This window comes from Halichoeres trimaculatus, unplaced genomic scaffold (genome assembly GCF_033239565.1).
Source record: "Halichoeres trimaculatus isolate MK-OKI-2021-1 unplaced genomic scaffold, fHalTri1.1 fHalTri1_scaffold_9, whole genome shotgun sequence".
NCBI classification, from domain to species: Eukaryota; Metazoa; Chordata; class Actinopteri; order Labriformes; family Labridae; genus Halichoeres; species Halichoeres trimaculatus.
In genome coordinates this window covers 19,062,032-19,079,727 of record NW_027437188.1, presented here as the reverse complement: position 1 = coordinate 19,079,727, position 17,696 = coordinate 19,062,032, and the positions used below count along the sequence as shown (strand labels likewise).

Sequence of the window (17,696 nt, the reverse complement as noted above, 5' to 3'; positions counted from 1 at the left end):
TATGCCTCTCTTTCATTTTTCCTCTTCTGATATCCTTTTAACAATGTCTCTTCCTTTTTTTTCTTCTGTGCTCTTATCCATGTCCCATCACCATTTCAACCTCTCTCCCCTGTATTTTTATGCGCTCTGCTTGAATCTTCTCTTCCTCACTCTCTGCGGCTCCAACACCAAATACAGGGAGCAAATGATGAAATGAAAACGAGAGGGAAAGCTAATGAAGACAAGAAGAGACAGAGAAAGGAGAAAGACAGCAGGAGAAATGCTGAGGTACACAAATGGTGGATCAGAGAAGGAGCGGGAGAGGAAGAGGGGAAATATGAGGAGAAACGCTGACAGTTGGAGAGGAAAAGATAAAAGTGTTTGACAGAGGAGGAAAAAAAGAATCTTTTTCATTTGTGTCAGAGCACCATTGTCACAGTAACAAAGACGTAGCGCTCACAGAGCACTAGAGGATTTCTCTCTCTCTGTTTCTCTGCACACACGCGCGCGAGCACACACACACACACACACACACACACACACACACACACACACACACACACACACACACACAAATAAAACATAAATACAAGGAGTGTTTATCTCTTTCCTTCAGCAGGGACGGATCTCCCGGGGTGAGAGCGGCTTCAGCTTCTCATCATTCTGCAGTGTCATTTCTGACATTTGTCATGTTTTCACCCTCACTTAGCCCTGCTAGCACAAACCCCCTGGTATCTCAGCACTTTCTCAGAATCTGAAATTCCTCACCCAGGGAAACCTAGGTTCGGATCAGAACAGATGGATGCATGGTTTGAGGATATAAAAGAGCCATATGAACAGCAGTAGTGCCGATCAAAGGCCTCAGTCACTGCAGTATACTCAGCTCTCGATATAAAACCACCACCCTGCTGCGACAGTGTCATTGGATTTATGCAGCAATAAGTTGACTTTGTCAGCTGTAGCATAACAGTTCTCTTCCCGTACATCCTCTATGGCTAGGCGGCCTGTTGGCTATTGCTGCCTTTTGCCGCAGCTCTCTCTTCTTTGTTCGTTTCTTGTAATTTTTTTGTTTCCTTTTCATAATCTTTGCATTTGGAGTGGATCATTACTTTGTATGGCTCATTCGTTGGTCATGGACACCAAACTTTTTGTGGCATGTCAATGCTAACTGGTGCTAGGCCAGATATTTTCCTCAAGGTGAGGAGAAGGAGGTGAGGATGACGTGCTTGTTCTCAGGTGTGAGCTAAGAAGTGATGACATTGACCTGCTGGCTGAACTGGAGAATGATGGACAAGCTGTCAGCATCTATTTTCTTATGGATCTTTTTGCACTTTCCATACACTTTCTTACTTTTGTTTTCTTGATTGCTGCTGTGAGTTCAATTTTGTTGTACTTGTTACAATGACAATAAAGTTTCATTCATTCTATGATTTATTACCATATTCTGTTTGCCTGCTAAACTAATGACTGATGTGGTAAAAGAGAAAAAACAGCCCCACTTTGGGAATGTTGTTGATTTGTCTGTTTTGAAAGCAGTGATTCTCTTCTCATAGAACGGGCTCCTGCATGAATGACTAAATAGAAAAAAAAGGTTAAACAAATGAACCATCTTCTTAACACTACTTGACTCAGTTCTTGTGATGCAGGAAGAGCCTAATTACTCTGCTGTTAAAATGGTCCCTGAAGACTTTACTTGTGGATGTGAACAATTAACAGCAGCTCATCCGGAGGAGAACGCTCTTGTACTGAATGCACACAAATTCAGAGACAGAATAATTATCAATGTCATCATGTGCTAAATCCTCAAAGCTACATTAGCTGGAAAATAATGATAAAAAGGGGTTAAAGGTAGCACCAGTTTGTCCAAAGTAGGGAGCACATGCTCTTATGGATTGATGTTAAGGGTCAACTTGTACTCTAAATGACACTGAACTGTATGAAAAACATCCTTGAGACTCTAACATCAACAACACTAAGAACAAGCACGTTTGAAGCAGATAGCAACCTGAAAAAAGACAATTAGTCCATCACGATATGATGGAAAACAGGATATGATGGACTTTTGCCTCAGTGCAGAACCAAGCTTCAATCATCCAAGAACACCTTGTCTTTTGATGAAGCATAAAGTCAACTCCAAGTGGCCTGGCCGGTTAGTTAATGAGCAATGACCCCATCTTCATTTGGACAAGCACGCCTCAAGCCCTAAAATGATGCAAATTCAAAAACATATCCTTAAGTCAAAAACAAACACAGCAGCTTTAAGCATAGTCTATGGAAAAACAGCATCACACAAACAATGCAGGGTCAAAAAACAGAATCAGGGGCATTAAATTAAACAGCTTCATTGATGGGACAGAAAAAAGAAGCCATCATATTGACCGCTTGTTATAAACACCATGAGAGTGGAGTGTGTCATAATGTCATGTGACGACTGTGCCAAAACAAAGCTGTGCAGGCCTGGAGCACCTCTGTCAAAAGTTGTGATTTGCAGCCTTTATCTTCCCTGGTTGCTTTCTGTCTTTGTGTGTTTTTGACCCCAAGAGATGCCAGTCAGCACAGCCTCCGAATTAAGAAACCAGCTGGAGCACTTGTGTGGATGCTAGGCTATACACAGCTGCAGGCAAGGACATTTGTAACATGTAATTTGGCTATTTATTATTTTGGGGCTTTTATTTACTCATTCAGATCACAGGACTGAGTATGAGGGAAGAAAGTTTGTAGACATATCCAGGCTGCAAGCTTTGAGAACCATAAGTAGCTTCTGAACACTGGGCATGCAGTTTAACTGCTAAGCTCAACCTGTGCTCCTGATTGGATTGGCTTTGAGAAATTGTGACCAGAACACCAATGTTGGGGCTGTTGCAATATCAAATCCTGTTCAGGGTTGTGGGTGGCTGGAGCCTATCCCTGCCATCTTAGGGCCAGAGGCGGGTACACCCTGGACTGGTCGCCAGTCAATCGCAGGGCTGACACATACATGGTGGGCCAGAAAGATTTACCCATCGTATATCTCTATTTTGTTTGCTTAGCTTTTGTCCTAGAAACTTTAAACTTTGGATAGTTTCTCTTAAAAGGCATAGCTTTTTATGTATTTGAATTCATTTGTTTATTGTCGATTGTCGAGTATGGCATTGAAGGGTAAGCACGACCAGATTGTGGCCTTGAAGGAGGCTGGACAGACAACAGTGCAAATCATGAAAAAGGTGAATGTTTGGCGTAAGACTGTCTACTATGTCATGAAACGATACAAGGAGACAAGGAGAATACCTCCAGCAAGCCCTGGAAGAAAACATTCAGTCCGGACCAAAAGAGTTGTTGAGATGGTAAGGAACAGAATCCAAAGGAATCCTCACAGAAGCATGAGGGCAACAGCAAAGGAAGTGAACATCTCAAGAACTTCACTGAGAAGAATCGTCAAACAGGATCTCGGACTGAAAGCACTAAAAATGCAACACAGGCAACTGATTTCAGCTGCTCCTAAGAAAAAACATCTTTACAGGGGGGAAATGATGCTGCAGGAGATCCAGAGTGTCACAGACAAAGTCCTGGTTTGGTCTGATGAGAAGATCTTCACCGTTCAGGCAGTGGTCAGTTCCCAGAATGACAGGGTTTATGCACATAGTGCACAGCACCTACCCGAAGGCTGCAGAACTCATTTTTGTCGTCAGAAGCCAGCTGGAGTCATGGTGTGGGCTGCTGTTGCATCTGATGGCTCAAAGTCTCTTTTGGTCTTCATTCAGGAGGGTGTGAAAGTGAACAGCCAGGTGTACCTTCAAATGCTTGAAGGAAAAGTGTTGAAATGGTGTACGAATTGTGTTTGGAAACCAGTATATCATCACATAAGATTGTGCACCCGCTCACACATCCAATGTCACACAGGCCTGGTGCAAACAGCACTTTCCTGGCTTCTGGGACAAGAAGATGTGGCCTCCATCAAGTCCGGACATCAATCCAATGGACTTTGCGATCTGGTCTATCCTGGAGAGGGAGGTCTTAAGAGTATTTCACAGCAGTGTCACCGCTTTGAAGACAGCTCTGATGAAGTCATGGTCATAACTTGATGCAGAGGCAGTGCCAGGTCATCTCCAGGCTATGATAAAGGCAAAGGGTGGCCATACTGAGATGTAAATGTTTTTGGTGACAGAGAATAAAGTGTAGAAACTGTGTTCAATGTTTGTTATGTTTGTCTGCAAGCCTTTTTGGATAGTGCTGAAAAAACGATGGGTAAATCTTTCTGGCCCACCCAACTTTTCATGCACACACTCACACCTACAGGCCATTTAGAGTGACCATTTAACCTGATGAGCATGTTTCTGGACTGTGAAAGCCGGAGTATCTGGAGGGAACCTACACATGCCCAGGGAGAACATGCAAACTCCACACAGAAAGGCCCACTGGGGGTGAACTGGGAATTGAACTGGTGACCTTCTTGTGTGGCTGCAGTGCAACCGTTGCACCACTGTGCAGCCTACCTTCATAGTTATCTTGTCCCCAAAAAAGAAGATAATTATAACTTTGCAATATCTGTTTAAAAATGAAAACGTTTTCACTTTCTGGGTTGTTGAGAGAGTCTGTTCTCCAATCAGTTTTTGTGACTAAGTTTGAGAGCTGACCAGCATCTCCTCATACTTACCCCCCCAAAAAAAACTCAACAATAACAATAATTATCCTTTTAACATAAGTATTCGGTATACAGCTTTATAGAGATCACACCTGCTTTTGTTTATTTCAACTTAGATCGCGGTGATTCCCAAATAGCTGCAGCAGAGATCCTTCTCATTTCCCTCACAATCCCCTCTGAGAGCTGGTTTCTATGCAACACCTTGCCTTTGGGGATATGGATGTAATTAACACACCAGATGCAACTACAGAGGCACTGTTAGACTCTGGAGTTCTTTCTGTAAATATGAGGTGTGATGTGGTTTAGAAGCTGTCACCTAGTGCCAGTCTGACAGCTTACTGAGAGAATAAACGTTGCTGTTGCCTTAAATTTGTCAGCTAAGAGTATATACTTGAGCTGATTTAGGAGTGGCTCTGTCTATGTACAAGCTGTCTGAGTTCAAACAAAGCAGTTTTATTATAACATTATAAAACAGTGTTGGACAGAAACTCTCTTCAACACACCTGAGTGGTTTTTAAATACTCCTCACACTCTGTGTTTTAGTAAATTTACAAAAGCTAATTACTTTGCTTAATGTGCTCTGTCAACCTTAAAGTGATATTCCAGGCAAACCGTGTATAAACACACTCTGCTGTAGGTATGAGGATGTTAATGCACCCAAGCTGTGCACTTTATATCACACACAGTAATATCTACTTCTCTTCACTAATCTACTGGCACTCTCTCCCTCGATTGCTCTGTTTTCATACTCTTATTATCCTTCATTCGTATTCATCAGTCCTTCTCCCGCTGTCGGTGGTGCCTCCCCGTGTGTTCACAAACTCCCTCCCTCTGTCCAAACTTTCTTCTTTTCTTCTATACTCTTCTTATCCCTTAATCTCTTGTTTCTTTTTCACATTTGCTGCTTATTCAGCACACTCCCTCCCACTCCCATTTCTCTCTGTTGTGATGCCATGCACTCTCTATCACTCTTTCACACCTCTCCTCTGTCTCTTTTCATATCCATCACTCTCTTTCTCACTGAGCTTGCCTCGTGTTATTCCTCCCCCTCCCTCTCTCTGGCTCTTTCTTTAACCTGCTCGTCAGCTCTTTTTGTGGCGCTCACATATTGGCAGAATACCCCATCCTTCTCCTCCCCCTGCTTCACTTCATCCTCTTTGCGTTACCCTGTTCAACCTCAAATCTCCCCTTCAATTATAACTTTCCACTTGTTTATTCTCCAACTTTTTTCCCCACTTCTATTCATTAATTCTCCTTTCTCTGTCTCTGCTTAGCTCGATGCCATCCCCCCTAAAACTTCTTCTTTATTCCCTTCATGTTCCTCATTTCATCTGCTCTTCTCTTTCATCTGCTGGCCTAATCATATTCTTTTTTGTTCCTTGCATTTCTCTCTTTCTGCCCCTCTTTATTTGCACCATCCACCTCTTTCTCTTCATCTCATTTTCCTACTCCTCTGTTTTCTGCATCCACTGTGGCAGTCAGATGGCTCGACTACAAGACCGACAACAAGGACAGAACATCTGTCTCCCCTTCTTTATCTTTCAGCCGTACTCTGATTCCTCTCTACAGTACACTGTGTCCTCAGCTGGGCCAAGTTTCTTAAAAGCATTACTGGCTTGTAAAATGTGTTAGTTTGGCCTAAAAAGGCAACATCAGTGGCAATAAATAATCCTGGAAAAAAAAAAAAGAAAGATCACTGCCACTGACAGAATGATGGACTGATTTAAGAAGGGTGCTTGTGTAAATAAACAGTCTGCACAAATTTTGAAGAATGGTAAACTGAGCAGCTTAATTTACAACTCATGGACAGGGGTGTGAGCAGAATTCACTCCGGAGATGGTGAGCAACCACGCATATGCTGGGGGGACACAGGAGATATTAAGAGTTGCCAAGAGTTACTAAGCACTGTGTTTTACTGCACCCAGCAGAAATTTGTCCTGGCTTAAGCTGCCAGCGATGCAAGTTCAGTTAATAGTGCTGGTGAGTAACCAGCTTTGTTGAACATTTGAAGGAGTTTAATGAATGATTCAGGAAAGATTCCAACTTGCCAAAACTCACACGGTTTAAGAAAGGCTTCTAGAGAATGGAAGAGACTTTTTGTGATTTTTGTTTTGTTTTGCTTTGTTTTTTTTTGTTTTGTTTTTGTTTTTTAGCCTCATTCCACCGAATGGCTCAGTTAAATTCAGTTTGTCTGGGAAAAAGACATGAAAACCATATCCTGAACCTCAGGGGCGACCAGTCACAATAAGCTATAAATGCAGTGCATTCCCAAGCCTTTCAAATAAAATCATTGAAAATATTCATCAGTCAGTGTGTTCTATTATAAAATACCTTAGTTCTACTGTTTTGGTCTTAAATTCCTGCCTCATCTGTCCCGTTTTGTTTGCAAAAAGCTTGAAAGCTGACAGCTTGTTTCCCACATGCGCACTGCGATACCGAGTAGTATCAGGGCTAGAGGCTGTGTTTACTGTACATGAGCATTTTGAATGGCAAAAAATTTGTCAGTGAAGCAGCTTATCTGCCAATGCACATGCTCATAACTAGATTAACCATTACTTCATTGCCACAGTAGCTGAGTCAAAATGAGTGAAATCAATTAAATTCAGTCATTGCGTTCAGTGCCGTTTTCCCGGAGAACTTTTGAGGAAAAGAAAAGAAAAATATAATTTCAAGTGGTCGGCCTACTCCTGAATTAGTCATCACAAAAACAGCAAAGAATTTTGTCCGTCACTTTCAAGCTAGCACTTATGACAAACATAAATGGCTAGCTGGCTGTCCATAGGTTAGCAAATTGTTCTGTTGGCCATGTCTCCTTTGTTATGGAACACACGGTCTGGACTACGACAGGTTATGGTGAATTCAACAACCTTCACACTGCAATGAGCAAGCATGAGCACGCATCTCTGCACATACTTTGTACTGTAAATTTCAACACATTGTTGTTGGTAACATGGGTATGTGCAAATGTGAGAGTGTCTATTAAAATCAAGTTGATATAGTAGTTTAAAAAAAAAAAACTACAGAGCCCCGGAGGTGTCTCACTATAATAAAGCGAGGTAATGCTTTATTTATCCCGTTCTCTCACTACACTATTGCGTGGAGGGAACGCTTTAAGAACATGTGAAAGGCGTCCTCTCGCCTCGATAAAATATTCTGCAGCCTGGCACCTCCAGGGCTCCGTGAAAGACATATTACATGTTTTTAATGATAAATAAAAATCTAAAAAAAATGGGCGCTCGCTGTAGTTAACACTTCAGCATGACCACTGTCACAGGTCACCGCTCGCCACTGCTGCACCTACTTTATGCATAAGTAAAAACATAATTTGGTGATAAATGGCTTAAACTTTGTATAGGAACTGGCACTAGTGAATCTTAACCCTACCTCACTTTTTTAACTCCTGAAATATGTTATGATTGTGTTGGAGACGTTGCTCATCTCTGTTAGCAGGCCATGTGTTTATTTTTTTTATCTTGCAGGAGAGAGAATTTCAAGTTACAAGTTTTCTTTGTTTGGATATTCTGTGTATCTGGATTGGGGGATTCATTGTTTAGTTAAACTATTCAATCGGTCATGAGGTGAGGAAGCATGGCTATGTTTCCACCTCAATCATTGTGCTTTGAATGACCTTTCCAGTCTGGGAAGCCTGCCTGGTCTGCGGCTTGGTGAGGGTACTGCTTGTTGACAGAGTCCTTCTTGTGCTTTCTTTTTATGCTTAACCTCTGAACAGAAACTCAGATCAGATCATAATCTGCTGATGCTTGGCTTTCTACTCCATCCTCTCTCCCTCTATCCAAAAATTCCTTATCTCACCCCTCTTTCCTTCACTCCTATCAGTTCTGCTTCCCTCCATCTCCTCTTTTATACTCTCTCCATTTGCTTGCTGTTGGTTGTACTATCTCTCTTCCCAAGCTGACAGGGCAGAAAAGTAGAGGGACAGGTCTTTTAACTTGGCATATCTGCCAGAACACACCTTTCCCTCTCCCTCTCCTCAGTGCCCTCTAACTCATCTAAGCTTCCTTCTAAACTTTCACTCTTCCCCTGCTGCCCCCTGCACCAAAAATCCAAGCACAACCACATTTTTCGCCCCACACCTAACTCCACTCAATTTCCAAGACATAATCTCACTCTCTTGTCACACAAAATCCTCTCCTGCCAGACTGTCCAAGTGGTCACCACCCTGTTTCGTCTGTGCAAGGGAGGAAAGGACTGTCTGCCAAATGTTTAGGGGTGGGGTGGTTTTAGCACATGCAATTTTTGCACAAAAAGTGTGTGTGTTTGTGAGCACTGGCAGTTGTTTGTTAGGGGATACCCTTGAAAGGGAGATCCTGTAATTGTGTTAGTGTATGACTGCAAGTCAGACATTGTGGGTGGGGAGTAGTTTCTTGCTGGGTGTCCTCGGTGTGACTCATAAATTCCAGTGACCCCCTCCCTGCTGTCATCCTGCAGTTTAATGTGGTGACATAGAAACATTTGGATACAATTTGCACCCTGTCTTCAATCAGACATGAGATTATCTCTGGTAGCAGACCTCTGTTAATGCTAATGCTAATCAATTTTACCACATCTCAGTTATAAATGTGAGAAATAATCTTATGTTGTGACGAGCCTAGTTTTCAATGATGACACAAACAGCACAGAGAGGGGCTCAATAAGAGAAAGGTGCAGGTGGTTGTGCAAGTTCCTGACCCCATGGTATAGGGATACTTCTCACCTTGTCAGGATTCTAATTTGCACTATCATCTATTCACTACATATTATCCCTCTTATCACCTGGTTGCCAACGAAAAACATAAACATCATGACATGAAGATTAATAGATAGTTTATTCATATAAGAATCACTTGCCTGCAAAGCTAAGAAAAAAAAAGTCCATCTGTGTCCCTCCATGGTCAAGAAAGCTTCTATGTAATTGGTTTGTAGCAGCATCATTGTAGCACTTTATGTTGATGTTTCTATCCTCATTCACACATGAAACATGTTTATACTTTAACAAGATGAATGTCACAACTTTCACCACTATAGTTATTCTAACTACCATTTATGGGTTGAGACACACTCATCAGTTCTGCTGCCATCGCCTGGATTGCAGGACAAGATGTTGCTCTACTTTTCCCAACCAGAGATGACTGAGACTCAATCATTCCTCATGGTGCTCTCAGGCTTGCTAAGGGTTATTACCTAACTCTCAATACCAGCCCAAAATGGACACTATTGTTTTTGTAACCCACCTATACCAATTCAGAGATGGAAGAAGTAACATTTGACGTTAAATATAACATAAGTCTTTGCTGCAGATTGGTTTGATAAAATAAGTGATCTGATTTTCTCTATTGTTTTGATTTTGTTATCAATTAAACATTTTTGAATTGACAAACATTTTTGCAAAGAAAATACACACTACTATGACCTGCTGTTACTTTGCACTGCTGCCACAGCAAATTCTGCTCTATAGTGGACACTGAGGGTGTTTTCACACCTGGATCATTTGGGTCAGTTGTTCTGAAAGAGTGAGCAGCCCCACCTGGAACCCCAGCTCATTTAGGCATATGTGAACACAGCAATCGCGCTCCAATGCGGGACAAAAACAAACGGGTCAAGATTGCCAAAACTAGGTGTTCTCAGCTCGCTTCCATTCAAGCCCTGTAGCGGTTCCTTTGCAGTGATAACACAAATGCCCCAGCAACTGACTCATAACTGTGGCTCACACTGTAGTAGTGCAAGCAGTAATGAGCTCGGTTGACAACTGTACAGTCAAAACAGTAGAAGAAGAAGAAGTAGAAGAATCAACCACAGCAGCAGCAGGAGAAGAAGAGAAGGCTGAAGAACTGAGAAAAATGAGTCGTGGGCTCACGTGGAGCAGTGCAGAAATGGAGTACCTTATCTAAGTGCCTTAACGCAGTCGGGGCTCTTAAAAACTGCACGTTGATCATATAGCGCACACTGGTATGTGAGCCAGATGCTAATACTATAGGCCTAACTAGCCACACATGTTGTTGATGCACCATGGCTGTTCTTCTCAGTGGAAAGTAGGTAAGAACATACATGAGTAAATGAATGAAGATAATAAAACTCCCCACCTTCCAGGTATGATTTCTGACCAATGAGAGAAAAAAAATTAATGGCTCGTAGCAATGGTTTATATCTTTGGATGCAAGAGACTTTTGCCTTGTGAACACAAACGAACCAAGTGACAACCGCTACAATTTTATCATTTTCGCCCCTGAATCGGAACAAAGGGAAACGAGCCACAGGTGTGAATACACTCTGAGTTGAGATTTTATCCGTCTGGTCCAATGTGTCACAGAAAGCTGTTCTATCCCGTTTGCACACTTTTTGATACAATTTGGAACAGCTCTTTAATTTGAATGTGCATTTACATGTGTGTGTGTTATCAGAGGAATGGCCATCTTAAGTTCAGGGTAAAACTCAACAAGCATGACGTCACACTCATTGGTAGCCTTAGGAGCACATGTGTTCTTCTGTAGCCTGTCTGTCATTGATTATCCCTCCATGCCTTTTTTTGTCTTCCCTGTGACAACAGGGTTCTTTTAGGGGTTTTAACTGTTTGTTTCTTCCCAAAGGTTATCTAAATCTGTGTCCCCGTTCGGGTAGCTTTGTTTCCTGTGACTGTGCTAGCTTGCATGCCTGTGACACTGTTTGCAACATTGTATTTGCTCACAGAGCCAACAGGTTGAAGAGGCTTTTGATTAAAAGAAGATGAACAGATGGCAGAAGATAAAGGCAGAAATGAGAAAGGGAGAGATTGAAAGAGGAGGATCTGGGGAGATGGACTGATATGTGGTGAGGCAGAGACTGATAAGACAGCACTGAGAGTGGAGGGCAACAGATAAGAGACAAACCATAGGAATAAAAAAGTGGAGGAATCAGAAAGATGCACCAGGAGCCTTTGAATAAGATAATGTGATTCTTTCTCTGAATATAAGTTTCCTTTCTGTTCAGCAAAGAGGCCAAAACAGCAATAACATTCAATTGACTTCAAAGTTTTCAGACTGTGTGAATAAAATTAACTACGACCTTGGATAAAATCATCCTTTACGAACATCATCTTAATTCTTTCTTTCTTTTTTCTTTAATTCTTTCACATGTTACTAAAGCGTTCCCTCCACGCAATAGTGTAGTGAGAGAACGGGATAAATAAAGCATTACCTCGCTTTATTATAGTGAGACACCTCCGGGGCTCTGTAGTTTTTTTTTTTTAAACTACTATATTAATAATAAAGTGGAGACCAACTGCAGACACAGAGCAACAATGTAAGACATCCAGCAATCTGTCTTCCTTGTGATGTGCATGTGGCTCTTTGTTACAAAGTAAATCAAGCTTCGTTTCAGAGAAAGCGGTACTAGACACTTGTTTGAGCAATTACCAAGAAACTAGTGCAAAATGGGGGTACATGGGGAAGATGACCAGTCTCCCATGCCACTTTGTAACAGCCTTTCCAAATCTTCCTTCAAAAGAAAATACTGTTGGGAAGAAAGCTTGAGTGCTGATTTGTTGGAAGAGACTTCATTGGTCATGACAGCAAGAGACAAGGGAAAGTAAGTAGCACGACTTTTAATGTCACTTTTCACTGAGTTCAACTAAAAAAATTGTTACAGGTAGATTGGCAAAAACAGATGGTTTCAGAAGGAGCTACACAGATGCACAGAAATTGCACATTGCTAAAGGCAACAGGAGTTTACAACTTTAGATCTAATTTGACATCATACTGCCTCAGAATTAAGCTCAGCATGATTCAACTGTAAAGTGCAAGTCTAAAAAAAAACCCAAGATGTTATATGAAAACAATGCTGAATGTGTAAGCTACATAACTACAGCTTTACTCTCAGCCTGGGACTCAAAAGTGCTTATATCTGACCACTGTATGTTTGTTTCTGTCTGTGCCCATGCAAACACATGTCCATATTTCCCAGCCTGCAAGTTTTGCTTACTCTCACACTCACAGACATACACATGTGAACACACACAAACAGTATGTGAATGGGCAAAATGCTGAATCATGTTTACTGTGTCCTGTGTGTTTACATATGTGCTTGTGTGTTTCCCTTTTCTACAAATACACTCTGTCCCCTTATCTCACCCCGACAACTTATTTAAGGCACACACACAAACGAACACATTTAAATGGCAGACAAAAAGAACTAGAAATGCCCTGAACTAACAACGGAGGGAAAACCTTGGGGGAAATTCCTGAAATGCGTTAAGACATTCTGACAGAGCACACACACACACACTCACACTCCAAGGTGAACAATTTAGCAGACTCACAGTGGTAAATTGTTGAAAGAACAGTTACAGACCCCCTGTTGGTTAAGGTTCATCATTTCCATTGCAGGTACATAATTGCTATACAGCTAATTAGCACTAGCCACTAAAATAACTGAGTTTCCATATTTGCCTTGCTGTGGATTCAAGAGCCTCTACAAGCCTGTTTAGCATACAACCTGCCTGTCTCAGCGGCAGCTATCACAGCGAGTCGTCTTCATGCAACAAAGGATCATCAAAGGATCAAAGAGTTCACTTTGATAATGGTGATCTGATTTGATATTAACAGATCGTAAAGATGCCTCGCCAGATTTGCCAGCAGGATCAGCAGTGAGTGATAGCTCCTCTCCTGTGTGAGTGTTCAAAAACTTATGTCATCCTCAAAGCTCCTCTGACAGAATGATTTAATTGTCTGAAAGTGTGCAACACTAAAAAACCTGCACTTAATACTCAAAGGAAACATATTCTCCAGCCAAGTTCTTAGGGCATTTTCTGGGATCTAAGAATTTCCAGACAGCATCAGCGGGTGTTCCCGCATTTTGGATTAATTTGACAGATGGCAAGTGTAGACATCTCAGGGATATGTACAAAAGAGGAACTGTTTATTCCTTCGATTCAAGGTTAATTAATATAAATCAGCCTCAAGAATGTGTTTATGTTAAAAAGAATTCATTCAGGGCCTGCTGCAGATTTGGCAAAATTACCAATACGCACCCAGAGTCCATAGAGAGGAGTGGTGGATTGTTTCTTGTTAAAGCAGAGCATCAGACAGAGTGGCTATGTTAAGTTGGGGTCTACTTATAGAGCATTTAATGGTTCTGTTTAACACATTTCTGGTCTCCTTTTCTGCAAGAGAACAGAGACTTCTCCTGCAAACATGCACCAGCCAGAGCCAGGACATCTGTCATATTCCAACAAAAGGACCAGTCTCTTCTTTTGTCCAATACCAGGTGCTTTCATGACATGTAATGTTTTTTTACAGGCTCTGACTGAAGGTCCTGCAGCTGTCTTGTCCTTGACAGATTGCAATTCTGTCTTCTGCATCCACAGAAGCCTCACACACAGGTTACAACAACAACAAAACCCTGGTATTTACTTATCCGAGTTTGTTTAGATGCACTCAGTGCATGCACAGAATGTTTGGTTTCTAAAATGATTTACCTTGAACAGTCAAATGCACTCAGGAAAATCATTTGAACTTTAGAAAGCTCAGGGGTATTTGACGGAGGAGAAAATGCCATCGAAATGTTGGTGTAGACTCTAAGTCACGACCTCCTTCACTGTTTTTTTTTTTTTTTGTGTGTGTAAACACACATACACACATGGATACACACACATAGGGTGGGAGGTGAAGGATGCCTGGGGGCAGCCATCCAGGTTAGAACCTAATACAGTGGTATTTTCATGTTTCCCAGCCAAAAGCAACCCTGCAGCTGTGTGAATGCCTCTGTGTGTGTATGTGTGTAGGTGCATATGTGTGTGTGCATAATCAAAGGTACTCTAGCACAGTGACTGTAGCCTCGGGGCCAAATGAAAAGTAAGCATGGCACACCTGCAGGAAGTGAGACGAGGTTTGGGAAATCTGAAGACCTCAGTTTGAATAAAGGAGACGCACAGTTACCGTGACAAAAATCACAGTTTGTGTGAGTCAGCTGTCCACATCAGTAAAATTGGAACATCTTTGTTATCCTGCAGACTTTACTTTTCCTTTTTACTAAACCTTTATATTAACCTTTTCTCTGTCATGCTGCCTTCCCTGCCTCCTCAAGTTTTTCATAGGCAGGTCAGCAGGTCGTTCACTACCACCTGAAATGTCAGTCCATTGTCACACTTATTAACAGGAGTTTGGGCCACCAAAAGACAGTCATTGATTTACAAGAGAGGTTGTTATTGATCAACAGGAGTGAGTTTTATAGCTGATAAATATCATGTGTTATGTCAAAGTCGATCATCTTAAACATTAAAGCTTCATTTCAGCCACATTTAGAAGAATTTTCAGAAAGTACAAACGATTTTTGATCAAGTGGACAGAACAGAATTCCAGATGAACATCACAGAAAGTGAAATCATAAAGCCACAGTCTCACCGTCTCTCCTGATGTTGCACCTTATCACTTTGGCAGTGGAGACCTGAGCCCGTCCGAGTCCGGTAACAATCCCCAACAATAAAACCATCCATATCTGGAAAACCAGCGGGCCACTCATGTTGCTGTCCAACTTGATTTAGTTTTAGTTCTCCGCTTCTTGCGTTAAAAAAAAAAAAGATTTGATGTATTACCTTACCACAGACAGTTTCACTCTGAGCTAACTTTCCATTCAGCAACTTTCAGCTCGTAACCTCCCTCCTCCTCTGCCAGTAAATGAGAGCCACTTGTTGCCCCCTGAGCCCTGACGCCTTGCGCACACGGTGTCCCGTCCTGTGCCAAAATACCTCAGAATTAGTCTTCTTAGGAAAAACTACTCACACGCAGACTGAAGAGAGCGAAACTCCGAAACAGTGAAGCGCACGTGGAGGGTAATATAGCTCCGTTCACGGTCAGGCATGTGTTTAAAGGCGCCGAACTTCTTATCGTGGTGCTGCAAATAAATTCAGCTCAGTCACTCTGAAATATCTCGCATAGTTTGGTGGTTTCAAACTGGCGCGTCTGAGCTGGGAAAGTCGGTGCGTTAAAGTTTGCAGACTGCAGTCTTCAAAGTGGTGCGCGCTACCGTGCGTGCGTGTGCGTGTGTGTGCGTGGAGAGAGAGAGAGTAACAGCCTTCAGAGTAAGTGAGGGAATTTGAGAATCATCACTAACACATCAGTTCTTTTTGTTCAGCGTTTGAGCTTTCAAATCTAGTTAATGTTTTTTTTTCCCCAACACTTTCTCCTCAGAGTGGACCATAGACGAGAGAGAGGTTGTATTTTCATTGATAAACCCTCAGATGACAGCAAAGGGAGGTCACCACAAGCCACATGAGAGGAAACTAAAAAGAGGGGAAGTCTCATCTGTTCAGCCCTTGAGTGATCAGTAGTTGATAGTTAAAAACAGCTGACATGAGTTCAGATGGGATCTGTACACAGGGCAATTCCTTTCACGGTGACCTGCATTTGTTAGTTTGTTGGAGGCCCCCGTGTTTTATCTTAAACTTTCCATGACTGACACTGTCCCTCTGTTTCATCCCTCATGTCTATGATGTTATCTCTTTCACATCACTCAGTGCTTCAAACAAGCTGTCAAAACTCGTCGAACACAACACAGGCGACATGAATGCACTTGTTCAGAAATCCTAATAAGAAAATCCAGGAATCACTCAATAGGCAGCTTTGTGCTCTCTGCCAGTTTATTTCACTCAGACATTATGTTTGAAGTCATTTCAGTGAGCACATTTCAGAGTGATTTATCTAGCATTGTAAAATGTCAAGGTGTTCCATGCTTTATTTTTCCACACTGGCTTCAGCACTTGCACTGAGTTTCTAAATGTGCCTATGATCAGATCTACTCTCCTCCAGGCGCAGTTATATATGTTTGATTTATTCATCATTCCTTTCACTTTCCCAGCCTGTAACTTCCTCCCGCACTGGTCACATTTACCATCACTCCTGTTACTCTCCTTTCTTGTCACCCCTGTTGACACTAAACACACCAGCACATCTTAAGAGTAATTTAAGGTTTACAGGATGAACTCGCCAACTCAATGTTCCCGCTGACTCGGCACAAAGCCTTCTCATTTACCCCTGCAATTGGCTAATGAGTAATGCAGCACCTTTTAAAACTCAGAACCACTTAGAGGATGATATAGGTTATTAATAGTGAGGGGAAATTAATTAAAATTAAAAGCTATTAGACTTCCCAGCTGAGCTTCAAAGGCATACTGCACCCAGGGACTGAATGTGAAAGCACATATAAAGACAGCTGGCAGGCACAAATGTATCATATGGTGGGCCATGCATGCTCATGATGCCTACATGAACACTAACACCCTGGGGATGTTAGTACATTCATGATCATTAAAGGGAAACGCTGCAATATCTGGACATCGAATGGATGATGGATTTTCATTTTTTCCACATGATTTAGCATTTGGTGCATTATCATTATCACAATGTGAAAGAGAAATATGATCTCTTCTTTCTCTGTATTTTAACTTTTCTCTTTCTTTGAGTGTGTTGGTGTGTGTCCAGAGTATATGTCTGCCTAGATGACCCAGCATTATTAGTCCCCTGCAGCAACCTCACAGCGTACAGGCGCACTGTCTAAAGTGTGTTCGTCCCGGTATGGGTGACAGGCTTGGAAGCAGGTAGGTATGCAAACCACTAAATTAAAAAAAAAAAATGCTGGTTTAATCCACAGCACTAACAGAACTTTCTTCACAGTTGAAGTGGCCTTGAGAAACGCTCTGCACAGTGGAAGGACACGTCAGGGTTTGATTAAAAACCATGTTTATCGTCTGACAGAGATGACTCACACCTTGTGGTGACACAAATGTTCTGTGAAATCTTAGCCATAATTTTTCACCCATCAGTTTTGACCTGTTACATTTTTTTAATACAATTTATTGAAAAAAAAAAAGTGTGGCGTATATACAGCTGTGCTGAATATTCTGATACTTTGAGTTTCATCCTCATTAAAAAAGAATTGGAAATTTATCATGACAAAGACTTTGACCTGGAAAATGAGTTTTTTTTCCTTTCTTTAAATCTGACCCTGCAAAAGGGCAATGGGTGCACAAAGTCTCATCACTTTAGAAAGGATCAAAATTTCAACAATACTTCTTGTTGAAAGGTCCCATATTATGCAAAAATCACTTTATTAAGTCTTTTAGTGAAAT

At 41.7% G+C, this 17,696-nt stretch overlaps 1 protein-coding gene across 1 annotated transcript in view; it reads right to left on the bottom strand.

Moving 5' to 3' along the window:
• Window positions 1-15,469, bottom strand: part of pdgfd (platelet derived growth factor d) — a 70,219-nt gene extending 54,750 nt beyond the window's left edge. The window contains exon 1 of the mRNA XM_074678801.1: window positions 14,974-15,469. Coding sequence (XP_074534902.1) covers window positions 14,974-15,091 — 118 coding nt within the window. The 5' untranslated portion in view covers window positions 15,092-15,469. The remainder of the gene's footprint in view (window positions 1-14,973) is intronic.
• Between the last annotated feature and the right edge of the window lie 2,227 nt (window positions 15,470-17,696).